The sequence below is a fragment of the Phyllobates terribilis genome, unplaced genomic scaffold (assembly GCF_046119375.1).
Source record: "Phyllobates terribilis strain yellow unplaced genomic scaffold, ASM4611937v1 Scaffold_1__5_contigs__length_1240528914, whole genome shotgun sequence".
Lineage (NCBI taxonomy): Eukaryota > Metazoa > Chordata > Amphibia > Anura > Dendrobatidae > Phyllobates > Phyllobates terribilis.
The window spans coordinates 111,866,360-111,882,038 of NW_027362761.1; the positions used below are offsets into that span (position 1 = coordinate 111,866,360).

At 43.1% G+C, this 15,679-nt stretch overlaps 1 protein-coding gene across 2 annotated transcripts in view; it reads left to right on the forward strand.

Annotated features, from left to right (window-relative positions):
- The window catches only part of FOCAD (focadhesin), a 272,768-nt gene that overhangs the window by 39,304 nt on the left and 217,785 nt on the right, over positions 1–15,679 (forward strand). For both annotated transcript variants that reach the window (XM_073666136.1, XM_073666149.1), the window contains exons 4-5: positions 4,985–5,139; positions 9,444–9,548. In XM_073666136.1, the coding sequence (XP_073522237.1) occupies positions 4,985–5,139; positions 9,444–9,548 (260 nt within the window). The remainder of the gene's footprint in view (positions 1–4,984; positions 5,140–9,443; positions 9,549–15,679) is intronic.

The window sequence follows — 15,679 nt, forward strand, 5'->3', positions numbered from 1 at the left end:
AGTGCGTTGTATAGTTGACAGATGCACAGTGACACCATCTGCAGCAAGTTGATGCTGCAGCTCTCTGGAGGTGGTCTGAGGATTGTCCTTCACTGATCTCATCATTCTTCGTCTCTGCCTTTCTGATGTTTTTCTTGGCCTGCCACTTCTGGCCTTAACAAGAACTGTCCCTGTGTTCTTCCATTTCCTTACTATGTTCCTCACAGTGGAAACTGACAGGTTAAATCTCTGAGACAGCTTTTTGTATCCTTCCCCTGAAAAACTATGTTGAATAATCTTTGTTTTCAGATCATTTGACAATTGTTTTGAGGAGCCCATGATGCCACTCTTCAGAGGAGATTCAAACAGGAGAACAACTTGCAAGTGGCCACTTTAAGTAGCTTTTCTCATGATTGCATACACCTGGCTATGAAGTTCAAAGCTCAATGAGGTTACAAAACCAAAAAAGTGCTTTAGTAAGTCAGTAAAAAGTAGGTAGGAGTATTTAAAACAAGAAAATGATAAGGGTGCCCATACTTATGCACCTGTCAAATTTTGTTTGAATGCAGATTGCACATTTTCTGTTAGTACAATAAACCTCATTTCAAGGCAGAAACATTACTGTGTCCAACAGTTATTACATATATCAAACTGAAATAACTGTTGCAAAAACACCAATTTTTATAAAACATTAAGCTTAAGATTAATAGGGGTGCCCAAACTTTTTCATATAACTGTATATGTAGATCTAGTATTTTTTAGCCAACTGGGTGTGATCATTTAATTTTCTCTATGGGAGTCTTAATTATGCGCAGCTAGCTAAAAAGACTAATTTACATAAAACGAAGAGTGGGTCATATCTCCGGAAAGGAGAGGCGTGGGAGCAAAAAGGATGCCAGATTCAGGAGAATATTTACACCAGGTAACACATTTCCATATCAATGGCAAGTGACTGGTCCTCATTAAGATTTACTTCTTTTTCTTGTGCATAATGTTGAGTGGGGCAGGGATCGTGGCACTGACATGTGGCTGACATTGATTTCTTTTCTTTCCGTATGAAGTGGTGCAGGAAAACCCACTTAGAAATCTGTAAGAAAATCATGTTCTAAGAGAAGAAAGCCGAATAGCAGAAGTAAAGTGCATCTCTGCCGTGATGGCATGACTAGAGAAAATTACCAGCGTCTTTCTGTCTGAGACGGAAATATGAGCTCGGCTTCCAGATACAAAAGAAAGCATTTACTGTATGAGACTTACCCAATGCTAATGAGCCCAGGATGTTTGGTGCACAGGGAGCGCCAGATCTGCTGCTTTTCAGCCAAGCATAACAAAGTAGGACAGGCAGGGCCCTCTATCATCAGATCTTATGTCTTCTGTGCAGGCGCATCATGGGCCAGACAGGTGCTTAGATCTGTTCTGGTGTTAGCAACACCCAATTCATTTAGTGCTCTGGGGGCTGATTGTGACGATTAAAAAAAAAAAAAAGGTCAATGAACCCTACAAAATAGCTTTAATTCTAAATACTGTATTTAAAGCTTACATTATACACCCTGCAAAAATTACCTCCGATTCATAATCATTGTTGCCCCCTCACTATCTACAAGCATACCAAAACAAGAGGATGATGATGGCAACCCCAGTCAAAAAAGAAAAAAGGGTAAAAAAACATCTTATTTTTATCATTGAGCATATTTAAAGATGATCATCTACTACATAAAAACAGAGACTATGTGAGAAGACAAGATAAAAAGTGATGCAGGACAAAGGAGACCAAGACGGAAAAATAATAATAAGAAAAAAAAGAGATCCTCCCCACTATAAACACTAACCCCTCTCCATAGTGTCTCAATGACCCTTTCAAAAGTTAAAGGGAATCTGTCAGCAGGTTTTTGCTATATAACCTGTGGACAGCATGTGGTAGGGGTTAAAACACAAATTTCAATGATGTGTCACATGTGAGGCTGTATGCTGTTGTTTATTTACAATGAAGGTTTTAACACCTGGTGATTATCATTGTCCAGAGTACAGCAGCTTGTACATGCTAGTCTGACTCCGCCCCATATTGTGATAAGCAGCTCACTGTCTATAGACCATGTACATACAGAACTTGGTGGGGGCGGTGCTAGCTTTCTCAGCTCTGCTGCATTGCTATATCTAAGAACTCTGATTGTGTCATAACTGCTGCACCCAGTAAGCTAAGTGATACATCGTTGGATTCAGAGTCTCTTTGCCTCCATCACGCTGCTCTCAGATGAGGTAGCAAAAACCTGCTGGCAGATTCCCTTTAAAAGATAAAATATGACAGTTATACTGTAAGCAAATACAATAGAAACCCAGAAAGCAGTATTATCCATGTATGCATATCTGAAATAGTGCCCTAAATGACTAATGAACTATAATAGCCCATATGAAAGCATCATTAGGCCCAATAATATTAATAATCCACTGAATAATATAAACAATGTTTGATACTTCTAAAAGTAATAGTCCGAGCAATGGAAACAGGCCATTAGATATCACTGTGGGTTTAGATATGTTTAAAGGGAGACAGTCACCCCCAAAACACGATTTAAAGAGAATCCGTAACTACCCCATATGAGAGCAGCATAATGTAGAGACAGATACAATGTTGGAAATAGGGTATCATTTACGTTGCTGCTTGCTGCTGTCTTGATAAATTCATAGTTTTATCTGATGCAGGTCTACCAGTTCTCTGCGACCCGCACCACTGATTGCCAACTTTCTGCCTATGCACGGTGTGTATATATAAAGCTGCCAATCAGTGGTGGGGGTAAGGTTATACAGAAATTCTGAATATGGAGGACTACATGGCAGCAGGATTAATAGTCCTCTAGTGATAATCTTCTACTGATTAAAACTGTGTGTTTATAAAAACTGCAGTCCAGTAAGTGACATATCACTGAAATCAGGGTCTCTGTCTCTACATCATGCTATTTATGCACAGATTAGATTACAAAAACCTGGTGACCGATTCCTTTTAAACCACTTATACAGTCTTGTAGGGGACTTAAGCATCTATAAAACTCATACCTGTTTAATTGTACAGAAAAACATTTTCTTTTTTAAATCTAAATGAGGGCTCTATAGTATGAATGGTGTCTCAGAGCTCCGTTCCACCCCCTCAATCAATATGCTGCACACTTCTCCTTGGCTCGTGTGACAACTCTTGCTTGCCCAGAGCGAGCACTGCCTGAATTGAATCACCGGCCCTGCACATCCACATTCACACTGCCGGAGGCCAGTCAGCCATTGCCTACACAGTGTCAGTGCTAGCGTTCTCTCGTCCCGCTCTCCTGTCTGCACTGACCGCCCGTCACTGTGTGATCCTGTCTGCGGTGAGCGGGTGCTGAAGACGTGAGAAGCATATGAGCTCACCTGTACCACTCCTGCAATGCGAGTGCAGACGTGCAGGGCCGTGGATTCAACTCGGGCAGCGCTCGCTCTTAGCAATCAAGTGCTGTCAATCACACTAAAGGCAAGTGCACTGCATGTGGACTCGGGGTAGAACAGTGTACCGAGCCCTTGACCATGCTTTATTCTGATATGGATTTCCCCCGGTAATCTGCTTATGTCCTAGTGTAGTTTTATATCAGGAACTCAACATTAATGTACTGTTAAAAAACTTCATTTGCCAAAAGTCAGTGCCCCATACAACATTACATTATGGAGATCAGCTAAGCTGTTAGAGTAGTGTCTGTCGAAAGATTGATGGGTTAGTGACCAGCAGGATTACAATAGCATGCAATGTAATACAATCTTTAACTTTATCAAAAGTTTTTCCAGTTTTTTATGTGGATTTTACATGTATATAAGCTGTAAATGATATTGATGTTTCAGATCAACAGATCAAAAAGCTAATCAAACAGATCCGTCATCAGATTTCGCAATACATACTACATATGTTATTAAATAATCTCATAGGCTTGATGAGGTTGTTGTACTTACTTTGCAAACTCTTTAACTTTAAAGTGAACTTGTCAGCTGATAGAATCCATGGGCAGCATGTATCAGGCACTGTCTCTATTATGTCAGCCAGGTCCTTTTGATTCTGAAACGTTGTCCTGGATGGACAGTTCTCTGGCTAAACGTGCACTGCTATTAAAGTGTTTTTTTTTTCTGGAATTCTGCAGCGTATCATAGTCAAACATATCTGACTGATATCTTACAGCCAATGCCTGGTACATGCTGGTCACGGATTGTGCAGCATGTATCAGCTGACAGGATCACTTTAACGTTAAACCAGCTATTCTGACAAGAGCTTGGAAAGTAAATACAACAACCTCATCAGGTCTATGGGATCTATTTAATAATGTATGCAGTATGTATTGTGAAATTTGAATAGCTTATATCAGCTGACAGGTTCACGTTAAGAAGCACTCTGAATAAAATTGATGTTCCCTAAACCTTTCTAAATATTTGTGAAGTTTAGTGTAGATGCGCTATCAGATATCCGTGTAACACAGTCTTAATATGAACCACGATGCACAAAGTGGTCGCAGGTGTCCTGACCTGAACTTGACAGCCTCAGGTATGCCTATGGTTTGTTGAGATTGTGCCCAGACTGCACATCACAATCTATACACAGACAGTGCATGACTGATATCTGAATGAGGCTTTAGTACCCTTCAACCTAACTTTGATTGACAGCTCCTAAGTGTCCTTCCTACCTGCTGAGATCTCACACTTCTCTGTACAAGCTGCATCTGTCAGTCAGGCTGTGTGAGCGGAATACACTTGGACTCGTGCTCTCATTCAGTAGCTGGACTGAGATATAAGGATTACACAGTTATACTGACATTATTGTGTCAGATCTGCTTTCAGAATCGGACTGTTTTAATGGTTTGTAAAATGTCATATTCCTCTCTCCTTCTGTATTGATAATGCTTACTTTTGTTTTAGTAAAAGCTAACAGGGATGACAATGTTGCATGAAAAAAAACAGCAAAATGGTGTAATTACCCTTAATTTGTAAAAATGTGTGCTTCCAGACTCCATCTTTGAATATCCTGTGGGAGAAGTGCAGCAGTGACATAGTTGTAGTGAGGACAGCCTGTTGTGACGCTCTGGTAACATTGGTAGAACAGAAGCAGGCGGATTTCACCTATGCTCTCAATGGTGTCCTGAATCTTATCCCTTCTGCCAGGTAAGTATCATTTTATTAACATCTTACTTTTTATGTTGTTCTGAATCTAAAAATTCCTTATTAAGGGCCCAATCAGAAAACATATGGCTACCATCTGCCTCAAATATTTAATGGGCAATTCTGATCCGCATCAGACTTGCTACGTTTAAAGTACCAGACCAGGATTAAAAAAAATGTGCAATCGTTCCATTTCTTTCTAGGGTCTATGTGCTCCTCCATTTTAATACATACAGCTCTCGAATGAGAAATCTTGTGATGTAAATGTGCCCAAACCTGACACGTAATAAGAATATCAGGATGTGTGAAAATGCAGTATGATACCCCCACAGTGAATTCCTCCACATTACCCTCCACACGCATGGTATGATGACCCTACTGTACCCCCCTTCTTCAATCCTCACAACAAAGAATGGTGACCATATCACACTATGTCTAACTGTAATCCCCACACAGCCCTCCATACAGTATAATGGCCACAAAAAGAAGTGCTCCCTACGGTATAATCGTCCCCACGTAGTTTTCCATACAGTTTAATGGACCCCACATAGTCCTCCATACAGTATAATGGTCCCCACATAGTCCTCCATACAGTATAAAGGCCCTACATAGTCCTCCATACAGTATAAAGGCCCCACATAGTCCTCCATACAGTATAATGGGTCCCACATAGTCCTCCATACAGTATAATGGGCCCCACATAGTCCTCCATACAGTATAATGGGCCCCACATAGTCCTCCATACAGTATAATGGGCCCCACATAGTCCTCCATACAGTATAATGGGCCCCACATAGTCCTCCATACAGTATAATGGGCCCCACATAGTCCTCCATACAGTATAATGGGCCCCACATAGTCCTCCATACAGTATAATGGGCCCCACATAATCCTCCATACAGTATAATGGGCCCCACATAGTCCTCCATACAGTATAATGGGCCCCACATAGTCCTCCATACAGTATAATGGGCCCCACATAGTCCTCCATACAGTATAATGGGCCCCACATAGTCCTCCATACAGTATAATGGGCCCCACATAGTCCTCCATACAGTATAATGGGCCCCACATAGTCCTCCATACAGTATAATGGGCCCCACATAGTCCTCCATACAGTATAATGGGCCCCACATAGTCCTCCATACAGTATAATGGGCCCCACATAGTCCTCCATACAGTATAATGGGCCCCACATAGTCCTCCATACAGTATAATGGGCCCCACATAGTCCTCCATACAGTATAATGGGCCCCACATAGTCCTCCATACAGTATAATGGGCCCCACATAGTCCTCCATACAGTATAATGGGCCCCACGTAGTCCTCCATACAGTATAATGGCCCCACATAGTCCTCCATATGGAATATTGGCCCCACATAGTCCTCCATACAGTATAATGGGCTCCACATAGTCCTCCATACAGTATAATGGGCTCCACATAGTCCTCCATTCAGTATAATGGGCTCCACATAGTCCTCCATTCAGTATAATGGGCTCCACATAGTCCTCCATTCAGTATAATGGGCTCCACATAGTCCTCCATACAGTATAATGGGCCCCACATAGTCCTCCATACAGTATAATGGGCCCCACGTAGTCCTCCGTACAGAATAATGGGCCCCACGTAGTCCTCCGTACAGAATAATGGGTCTCACGTAGTCCTCCGTACAGAATAATGGGCCTCACATAGTCCTCCGTACAGAATAATGGGCCTCACATAGTCATCCGTACAGAATAATGGGCCTCACATAGTCCTCCGTACAGAATAATGGGCCTCACATAGTCCTCCGTACAGAATAATGGGCCTCACATAGTCCTCCGTACAGAATAATGGGCCCCACATAAAAAAAAATATTCACCTCTGCCCGTTCCCCCGCTGCTCCAGTCTCTTCATGATGTCTTGAGATCTTCTTCACATCTCGGTACAGCGGGCACGTTATAATGATCTCTTCGCACCCTCTGTGCTGATACATCAGACGCAAAGGGGGAATGATGGCAGAGGGAGCGTCAACTGACGCTCCCTCCTCCATTATTGTTTTCAACTGTATCGCATCTAGGATGCCGATATAGTTGAAAGTGCGATGCCAGGTGGGGGCGTCACGGGCCAAATATACTCACCCTGACATTTGTGCTCAAATCCCTGTCATTCTGTCTATATGTGCGAGTGGTAAGCATTTGAGTGGACAAAATGTCATTTATTGCATACCACATATACCTCATGTGACTTTTTTTTTTTTTCTTTACATGTTTGTGAAGTAAATATTTCTATATGCTGTTTTGCATCAAACCGTGAGTGAACTGTGAACTTCTCCACATTTAGAAGTGCCTGTACACCACATCTTTTCCCTAGCACTAATCTGGAGTACTATTACACCTTAGCATCTGAATGAGATGAGGATCTTTATACTCTCCGTCAGCATACATATTTGTGTGGAGATATAAATATATAGAGATATATACCTTCTCAAAAAAATAAAGGGAACACTTAAACAGCAGAATATAACTCCAAGTAAATCAAACTTCTGTGAAATCAAACTGTCCACTTAGGAAGCAACACTGATTGACAATCAATTTCACATGCTGTTGTGCAAATGGAATAGACAATAGATGGAAATTATTGGCAATTATCAAGACACCCTCAATAAAGGAGTGGTTCTGCAGGTGGGAACCACAGACCACATCTCAGTACCAATGCTTTCTGACTGATGTTTTGCTCACTTTTGAATGTTGGTTGTGCTTTCACACTCGTGGTAGCATGAGACGGACTCTACAACCCACAGAAGTTGCTGAGGTAGTGCAGCTCATCCAGGATGGCACATCAATGTGAGCTGTGGCAATAAGGTTTGCTGTGTCTGTCAGCGTAGTGTCCAGAGGCTGGAGGCGCTACCAGGAGATAGGCCATTACACCAGGAGACATGGAGGGGGCCGTAGGAGGGCAACAACCCAGCAGCAGGACCGCTACCTCCGCCTTTGTGCAAGGAGGAACTGGAGGAGCACTGCCAGAGCCCTGCAAAATGACCTCCAACAGGCCACAAATGTGCATGTCTGCACAAACGGTTAGAAACCGACTCCATGAGGGTGGTATGAGGGCCCGACGTCCACAGATGGGGGTTGTGCTCACAGCCCAACACCGTGTAGGACGCTTGGCATTTGCCACAGAACACCAGGATTGGCAAAGTCGCCACTGGCGCCCTGTGCTCTTCACAGATGAAAACAGGTTCACACTGAGCACATGTGACAGACGTGACAGAGTCTGGAGACGCCGTGGAGAGCGATCTGCTGCCTGCAACATCCTTCAGCATGACCGGTTTGGCAGTGGGTCAGTAATGGTGTGGGGTGGCATTTCTTTGGAGGGCCGCACAGCCCTCCATGTGCTCGCCAGAGGTAGCCTGACTGCCAATAGGTACTGAGATGAGATCCTCAGACCCCTTGTGAGACCTTATGCTGGTGCGGTTGGCCCTGGGTTCCTCCTAATGCAGGACAATGCCAGACCTCATGTGGCTGGAGTGTGTCAGCAGTTCCTGCAAGATGAAGGTATTGATGCTGTGGACTGGCCCGCCCTTTCCCCAGACCTGAATCCGATTGAGCACATCTGGGACATCATGTCTCGCTCCATCCACCAATGTCACGTTGCACCACAGACTGTCCAGGAGTTGGTGGATGCTTTAGTCCAGGTCTGGGAGGAGATCCCATAGACCATCCGCAACTGCATCAGGAGCATGCCCAGGCGTTGTAGGGAGGTCATACAGGCACGTGGAGGCCACACACAATACTGAGCCTCATTTTGACTTGTTTTAAGGACATTACATCAAAGTTGGATCAGCCTGTAGTGTGTTTTTCCACTTTAATTTTGGGGGTGACTCCAAATCCAGGCCTCCATTGGTTAATAAATCTGATTTCCATTGATGATTTTTGTGTGATTTTGTTGTCAGCACATTCAACTTTGTACAGAACAAAGTATTCAATGAGAATATTTCATTCATTCAGATCTAGGATGTGTTATTTGAGTGTTCCCTTTATTTTTTTTGAGCAGTGTATTTTAGTTCTTTTTATTTTCCCACCCCCAAAACTTTCAGTTTACTTCTCCGTTGAATTGTATTTATTCAAGGTGACATTAAAGGTGGAAAAAGCTCTGAAATGATTCTTCTTAGTATGAATTTTTTACATGACAAAAACCTGGTATTCTTACAGGGGTGTGTAGACTTTTTATATTGCGCGTGTGTATATATCTAATTTTACAATCAATATTTTTACAATCTTGTATACTTTTTTTTTTTTTTTTTATTGTTTTTATTTCCTCTAGTAATTTGCAGGGATTGGTAAAGAGTGTTTGGCGACTGCTTCAGATTGAAGCCAAAAATGTGGAAAAAGATAGAGACCAGACATATGGGAGCACTTATAAGATTTGGTAAGTCTTCAATGTCAGCCATGGGTAGTTTACAATAAACACTTGATTTTTCATAATGCTTCCTAGGCAATGCCTTAGGCTTGTCTTTTAATGTAATGACTTGATATGGAAAATTGGAGTAATTTATTAAAAAAAATCACAGATATTGCTTGTTCATACTTGTAACGGTGCATAGTGCATTTCTTTCTCTGTACATCCACTTAATGTGTCCAGTCCACACATGCTTAGTAACCTCACCAAAGGATCCTCGTGCATTGGTAATGTACTGATTCCTGGTATTGAGCAAGGAAGACGAGAAGAATCATCACGGGACTGTTTGGATGGATGTTCTTAAAGGGAGCAAAAAGTACTGCAGATTCGCCATAACAAGGGTGTATCAGCAATATCTTAATGGTTCCAACTGAAAATTTGTTATGTTTGGTTAATGTAGTAGAGAAATGTTATAATAAATTGTGGAGCAACCCCTTGGAAGGCGATCTCATTTTTAATAAATGCTTTTACTAGTACTTGGATTTGTAGTTCACATTGTTTTGTAATTACTGTAACATTTTTGCAGTGTAGTGCCGCTGGCATGGTCCATGTTGAGGAATTGTTTTACCTGCTCTAATAATTTTTGCCTCGTCTTTAATGCACCTGCAGTTGGTGGAAGCCATGCAAAGTGAAATACTTCTCGTAGCTCATTACACTAACATAACTTATTGAGAGAAAACAAACCCATATCTTTGATGGGCTGACGATGACCTATGGGAAGAGGAATTTTTGTCGCCTATCTGAGCCCACAAGTCACAAAAGTCTAAAAATTCAGAATATCATCGCTCTGGTACTTGATGGGTTGGCACTATTTCCATTTATCATCATGGAAAAAATATTTTAAATTCATTTTCCCATCATTTAGAAATGTTCAAAACTGTAGTGGTCTCACTGTATTCATAGTTTTAGCTTACATGCTTGGGTATTCCTTTGATTTCAGATTTGTGGTCTTAGATTATTAAACAGAATGTCATCGGGTTTTTGTAACCTAATCTGAGAGCATAATGTAGAGACAGAGATCCTGATTCTAGCAATGTGTCACTTACTTTGTTCCTTGCTGTAGTTTTGATAAAATCACTGTTTCATCAGCAGGAGATTATGACTAGAGAACTGGTAAACCTGCTGTCATGTAGTCCTCCATATTCATGAGCTCTGTATAACCCTACACCCACCACTGATTGGCAGCTTTCTGCCTATGCACAGTGTACACAGAAAGCTGTCAATCAGTGGTGTGGTCGGGGTTATGCACAGCTCAGCATTCAGAGAACTGGTTTTCTCAAGATGACAGCAAGCAGCCCAGTAAGTGATGGCTAGTTGGAATCAGGATCTATGCCTCTACATCACGTTGCCTGTTGAGTTTATCCGTCGTTCTCACATTTTTACACATCCTACACCGCTGTTTCTGTTTCAGTTATAATGACTATTTTTAAATGATCATATGAAAATGATGATCATTATCACCTGTCTGGTATAGTTAGTTACACATACACCTGACTATAATCCTACAAAATCCCTGACTCTGTTCAAGTGTACATAGAAGATGATGCTGTCTTGAAGGGAAAGGGTGGTCACAACAAATAGTGATTTGATATAAATTTCTCTTTTGTTCATTTACTTTGCAATTTAATGGATAAAAATCAACTATTAATAGTTCTGTTTTTTTTAGCTTTCCTGTTTTGCAGCATTTTTTCCACACCTGCCTAAAACTTTTGCTCATATGGACAATTATTCAATAGAGAGAATGCTCTCAAAATAAACATTGCATTCTTAGCAATAAGTAGCTTGCAGTCACACTCAGCAATGTGTATTAGACCGGATTGTTGTAGTAAAAGCACAATTCAATGCTCCCCCCCCCCCCCCCAACATGTTTCACTGTTGGAGATGAATTTTCTTCATGAGAAATGGGGAACTGTCATTGCAACATTTTTCCCTGAAGAAGCTGCATCTATAGCAGGGTCAGTGCCTTAATTCCCACTGAAGAAGCTGCCTCTATAGTAATGTTGCTGCCACATTTTACCTGAAGACATTGTATCTATAGCACTGTCAGGACCATCTGTAGCATGATCAGTGCCTTGTCTCCCTGAAGAAGCTGCATCTATGCCATGGTCAGTACCTTGTTACCCTGAAGAAGCTACATCTATGCCATGGTCAGTACCTTGTCTCCCTGAAGAAGCTGCATCTATGCCATGGTCGGTGCCTTGTCTCCCTGAAGAAACTGCATCTATACCATGGTCGGTGCCTTGTCTCACTGAAGAAACTGCATCTATACCATGGTCAGTGCCTTGTCTCCCTGAAGAAGCTGCATCTATGCCATGGTCGGTGCCTTGTCTCACTGAAGAAGCTGCATCTATACCATGGTCGGTGCCTTGTCTCACTGAAGAAACTGCATCTATACCATGGTCGGTGCCTTGTCTCACTGAAGAAGCTGGATCTATACCATGGTCGGTGCCTTGTCTCACTGAAGAAGCTGGATCTATACCATGGTCGGTGCCTTGTCTCACTGAAGAAGCTGCATCTAGAGCACTCTCTGTGCCCTATTTCCCCTGAAGAAACTGCATCTATAGCACTCTCTGTACTCTTACCCCTGAAGAAGCTGCATCTATAGCACTCTCTGTGCCCGATTACCCCTGAAGAAGCTGCATCTATACCATGGTTGGTGCCTTGTCTCCCTGAAGAAACTGCATGTATAGAACTGTCAATGCCTCATTTTCCCCTGAAGAAGCTGTATCTATAGCATTGTCACTGCCTTATTTCCCTTGAAGAAGTTGCATAAAAAGCACTGTTAGGAAAAAAGAGGCTCTATCTATAGTAGTGAAACATGTTTAAGGAGCGGGAGATGAATTGTGCTTTTACTATAGCAATCTGGTCTAATAGTTATTGCTGAGGGTGAGTGCAGGCTACACAGTGCTATTAAAGCAATGTTTTTTTGTTTTTGAGAGTTCTCTATTGAAAAATGGATTTATAATTCTATAAATATATTTATTATGGTAAAGTCCTTAAAGTCCTGGATCTGCTGGTGGTTTTAATTCACTAACTGAGTTGCTTTTAGAGAGAATGTAGTTTTTTGTTCGTACATATCTGTATAGCACACACACAAATAGATTTTGTAGAGTGGTAAATTGTGTTTTTGTTGCTTTTGAGCAATTAGTAAATAAACGTGTTAAGCTATTTAATGGTTAGTCGTTTCTTGTAACAATATTTTGCTCGTTGCTGAACATGCTGTAAAACTGTAGGTAACTGGGCATCTTTACATGTAGGGCTTGCTTTTTGTTTGGGATTATTATTTTTACTATTTATTATTATAGCACCATTAATTCCATGGCGCTTTACATGTGAAAAAAGGGGTATACATGGCAAACAACAAGTACAATAGTTTGAACAAAAACGAGTCACCGACTGGTACAGGAGGAGAGATGACCCTGCCCGCGAGGGCTCGCAATCTACTAGGGATGGGTAAGGATACAATAGGTGAGGAGACAGCTGGTCGTGCAGCGAGGGTTACTGCAAGTTGTAGGCTTGTTGGAAGAGGTGGGTCTTCAGGTTCATTTTGAAGGTTTCCATGGTAGGCGAGAGTCTGACGTATTGGGGTAGAGAGTTCCAGAGTAGGGGGGATGCACTGGAGAAATATTGTATGCGATTGTGGGAAGAGGAGAGAAGAGGGGAATAGAGAAGGAGATCCTGTGAGAATTGGAGGATGCGTTCAGGTAAGTACCGGGAGACTTGGTCACAGTGGTATGGAGGAGACAGTTTGTGGATGGTTTTGTATGCCAAGGTTAGGGTCTTGAACTTGAGTCTATGAGCGATGGGAAGCCACTGCAGGGATTGACAGAGGGGAGAGAGCGGTGGAATAGCGGGGGGGACAGGTGGATTAGTCGGGCAGCAGAGTTTAGGATAGATTGCAGGGGTGCGAGAGTGGTAGAAGGGAGGCCACAGAGCAGGAGGTTGCAGTAGTCGAGGCTAGAGATGATGAGGTCATGCACTAGTGTTTTTGCTGATTCATGGTTGAGTAATGTGTGGATCCGGGAAATATTTTTGAGTTGGGGTTGGCATGAAGTGGAAAGGGCTTGGATATGAGGTTTGAAGGAGAGATCAGAGTCAAGGGTTACCCCGAGGCAGCTAGCTTGCGGGACTGGGGAGAGTGGACAGCCATTGACTTTTGATGAATAGGTCAGGTGGGGGGGTTGAGTGAGATGGGGGAAAGATAATGAATTCAGTTTTATCCATATTAAGTTTTAGGAATCTAGCAGAGAAGAAAGAGGAAATAGCGGACAGATAATGTGGGATTCTGGTTAGTAAGGAGGTGATATCAGATCCAGAGAGGTAGATCTGATTGTCATCAGCATAGAGGTGATACTGAAAGCCGTGAGACTCAATGAGCTGTCCCAGGCCGAAGGTGTAGATGGCGAAGAGCAGGGGTCCTAGAACTGATCCTTGGGGGACACCAACAGATAGGGGGCGAGATGAGGAGGTGGTGTGTGAGTGGGAGACCCTGAATGTCCGGTCTGTTAGGTATGAGGAGATCCAAGATAGGGCCAAGTCTGTGATGCCGAGAGATGAGAGAGTCTGTAGTAAGAGGGAATGGTCCACTGTGTCAAAGGCAGATGACAGGTCCAGGAGGAGGAGGACAGAGTAGCGTCGCTTGGATTTGGCGGTCAGTAGGTCGTTGGTGACTTTAGTTAGGGCAGTTTCAGTGGAGTGATGGAGTCGGAAGCCAGATTGTAAACTGTCACAGAGTGCGTAGGAGGACAGGTGGGAGGACAGTTCAAAATGGACGTGTTGTTCCATTAGTTTTAAGGCATAGGGGAGAAGTGATATGGGGCAATAGCAGACAGAGAGGATGGGTAAAGGGAGGGCTTTTTGAGGATGCGTGTGATCGAGGCATGTTGGCAGCATGAGGGGAAGATGGCAGTTGTTAGTGACGGGTTGAAGAGGTGGGTTAAGGTTGGGATGAAGACTGAGGTGAGGTTTGGGATGAGGTGGAACGGGATTGGGTCAAGTTCACAGGTAGTGAGATGTGATTTGGAGAGTAAAGAGGAAAGTTGATCTTCCGTGATTGCGAAGAAGCTGGTTTTGGAGGCGGAGAGTTGAGTAGTTATGAGAAGGGGCTGTGGGGACTTATGGCAAAAGCTTTGCCTTTATGTTGTCAATCTTCTGCTTGAAGAATGAGGCAAAATCTTCAGCTGAAATGAGTGGGGAGGGAGAGGGAGCTGGGGACGCAGGAGAGAATTGAAAGTGTTGAATAGCTGTTTAGGGTTGTGAGACAGGGAGGATATGAGCGATGAGAAGTAGGTTTGTTTTGCTGCAGTGAGTGTGAACTTGAAAGTAGTGAGGGACTGTTTGAATGTGATGAAGTGCTCGTTGGAGTGGGACCTTTTCCATCTCCGTTCAGCAACTCTGGAAGCCCGTCTCAGTTCTTTAGTCAGGATGGTGTGCCAGGGTTGCCTGTTGATTGTGCAAACTTTGGTATGTGTGAGGAGGGTGACCAAATTGAGAGCTGCAGCTGTTGTGGTGTAGTGTAAAGCAGCAGCAGCATCTGCATCGTGTAAGGAGTTTATGTCTGTAAGAGGGAGAAGGGATTCAGAGAGTGAGTGTAGGTCAAGGTGTTTGAGATTTCTGCGAGGGTGTTCAAGTTTCTGGATGGGGGATTGTTGCCCTGGAGAGGAGAGGGTAGAGAATGTAAGTAGGTTGTGGTCAGAAAGAGGGAGAGGTGAGTTAGAGAGGTTAGATAGGGAACAGAGGCGGGTGAAGATGAGGTCCAGTTTGTGTTCATGTTTGTGAGTAGCTGCGTAAGACCATTGAGCGAGGCCGAAGGAGGAAGTGAGGGATAGAAGCTTAGAGACAGATGATTGGGAAGTGTCAATGGGGATGTTGAAGTCACCCATGATAGTGGGGATGTCAGCGGAAAGGAAATGGAGTAGTCAGGTGGTGAAGTGGTCTAAGAAGGTGGTAGCTGGCCCTGGGGGGCGGTAAATGACAGCCGGTTGGAGGGGGAGTAGGTGCACACACGCTGCACTTCAAAAGAGGGGAGGGTAGCACAGGGTGACAATCTGATATGTGAGAAGGAGCAGTTATTTGACAGGAGAAAGCCAACACCTCCACCA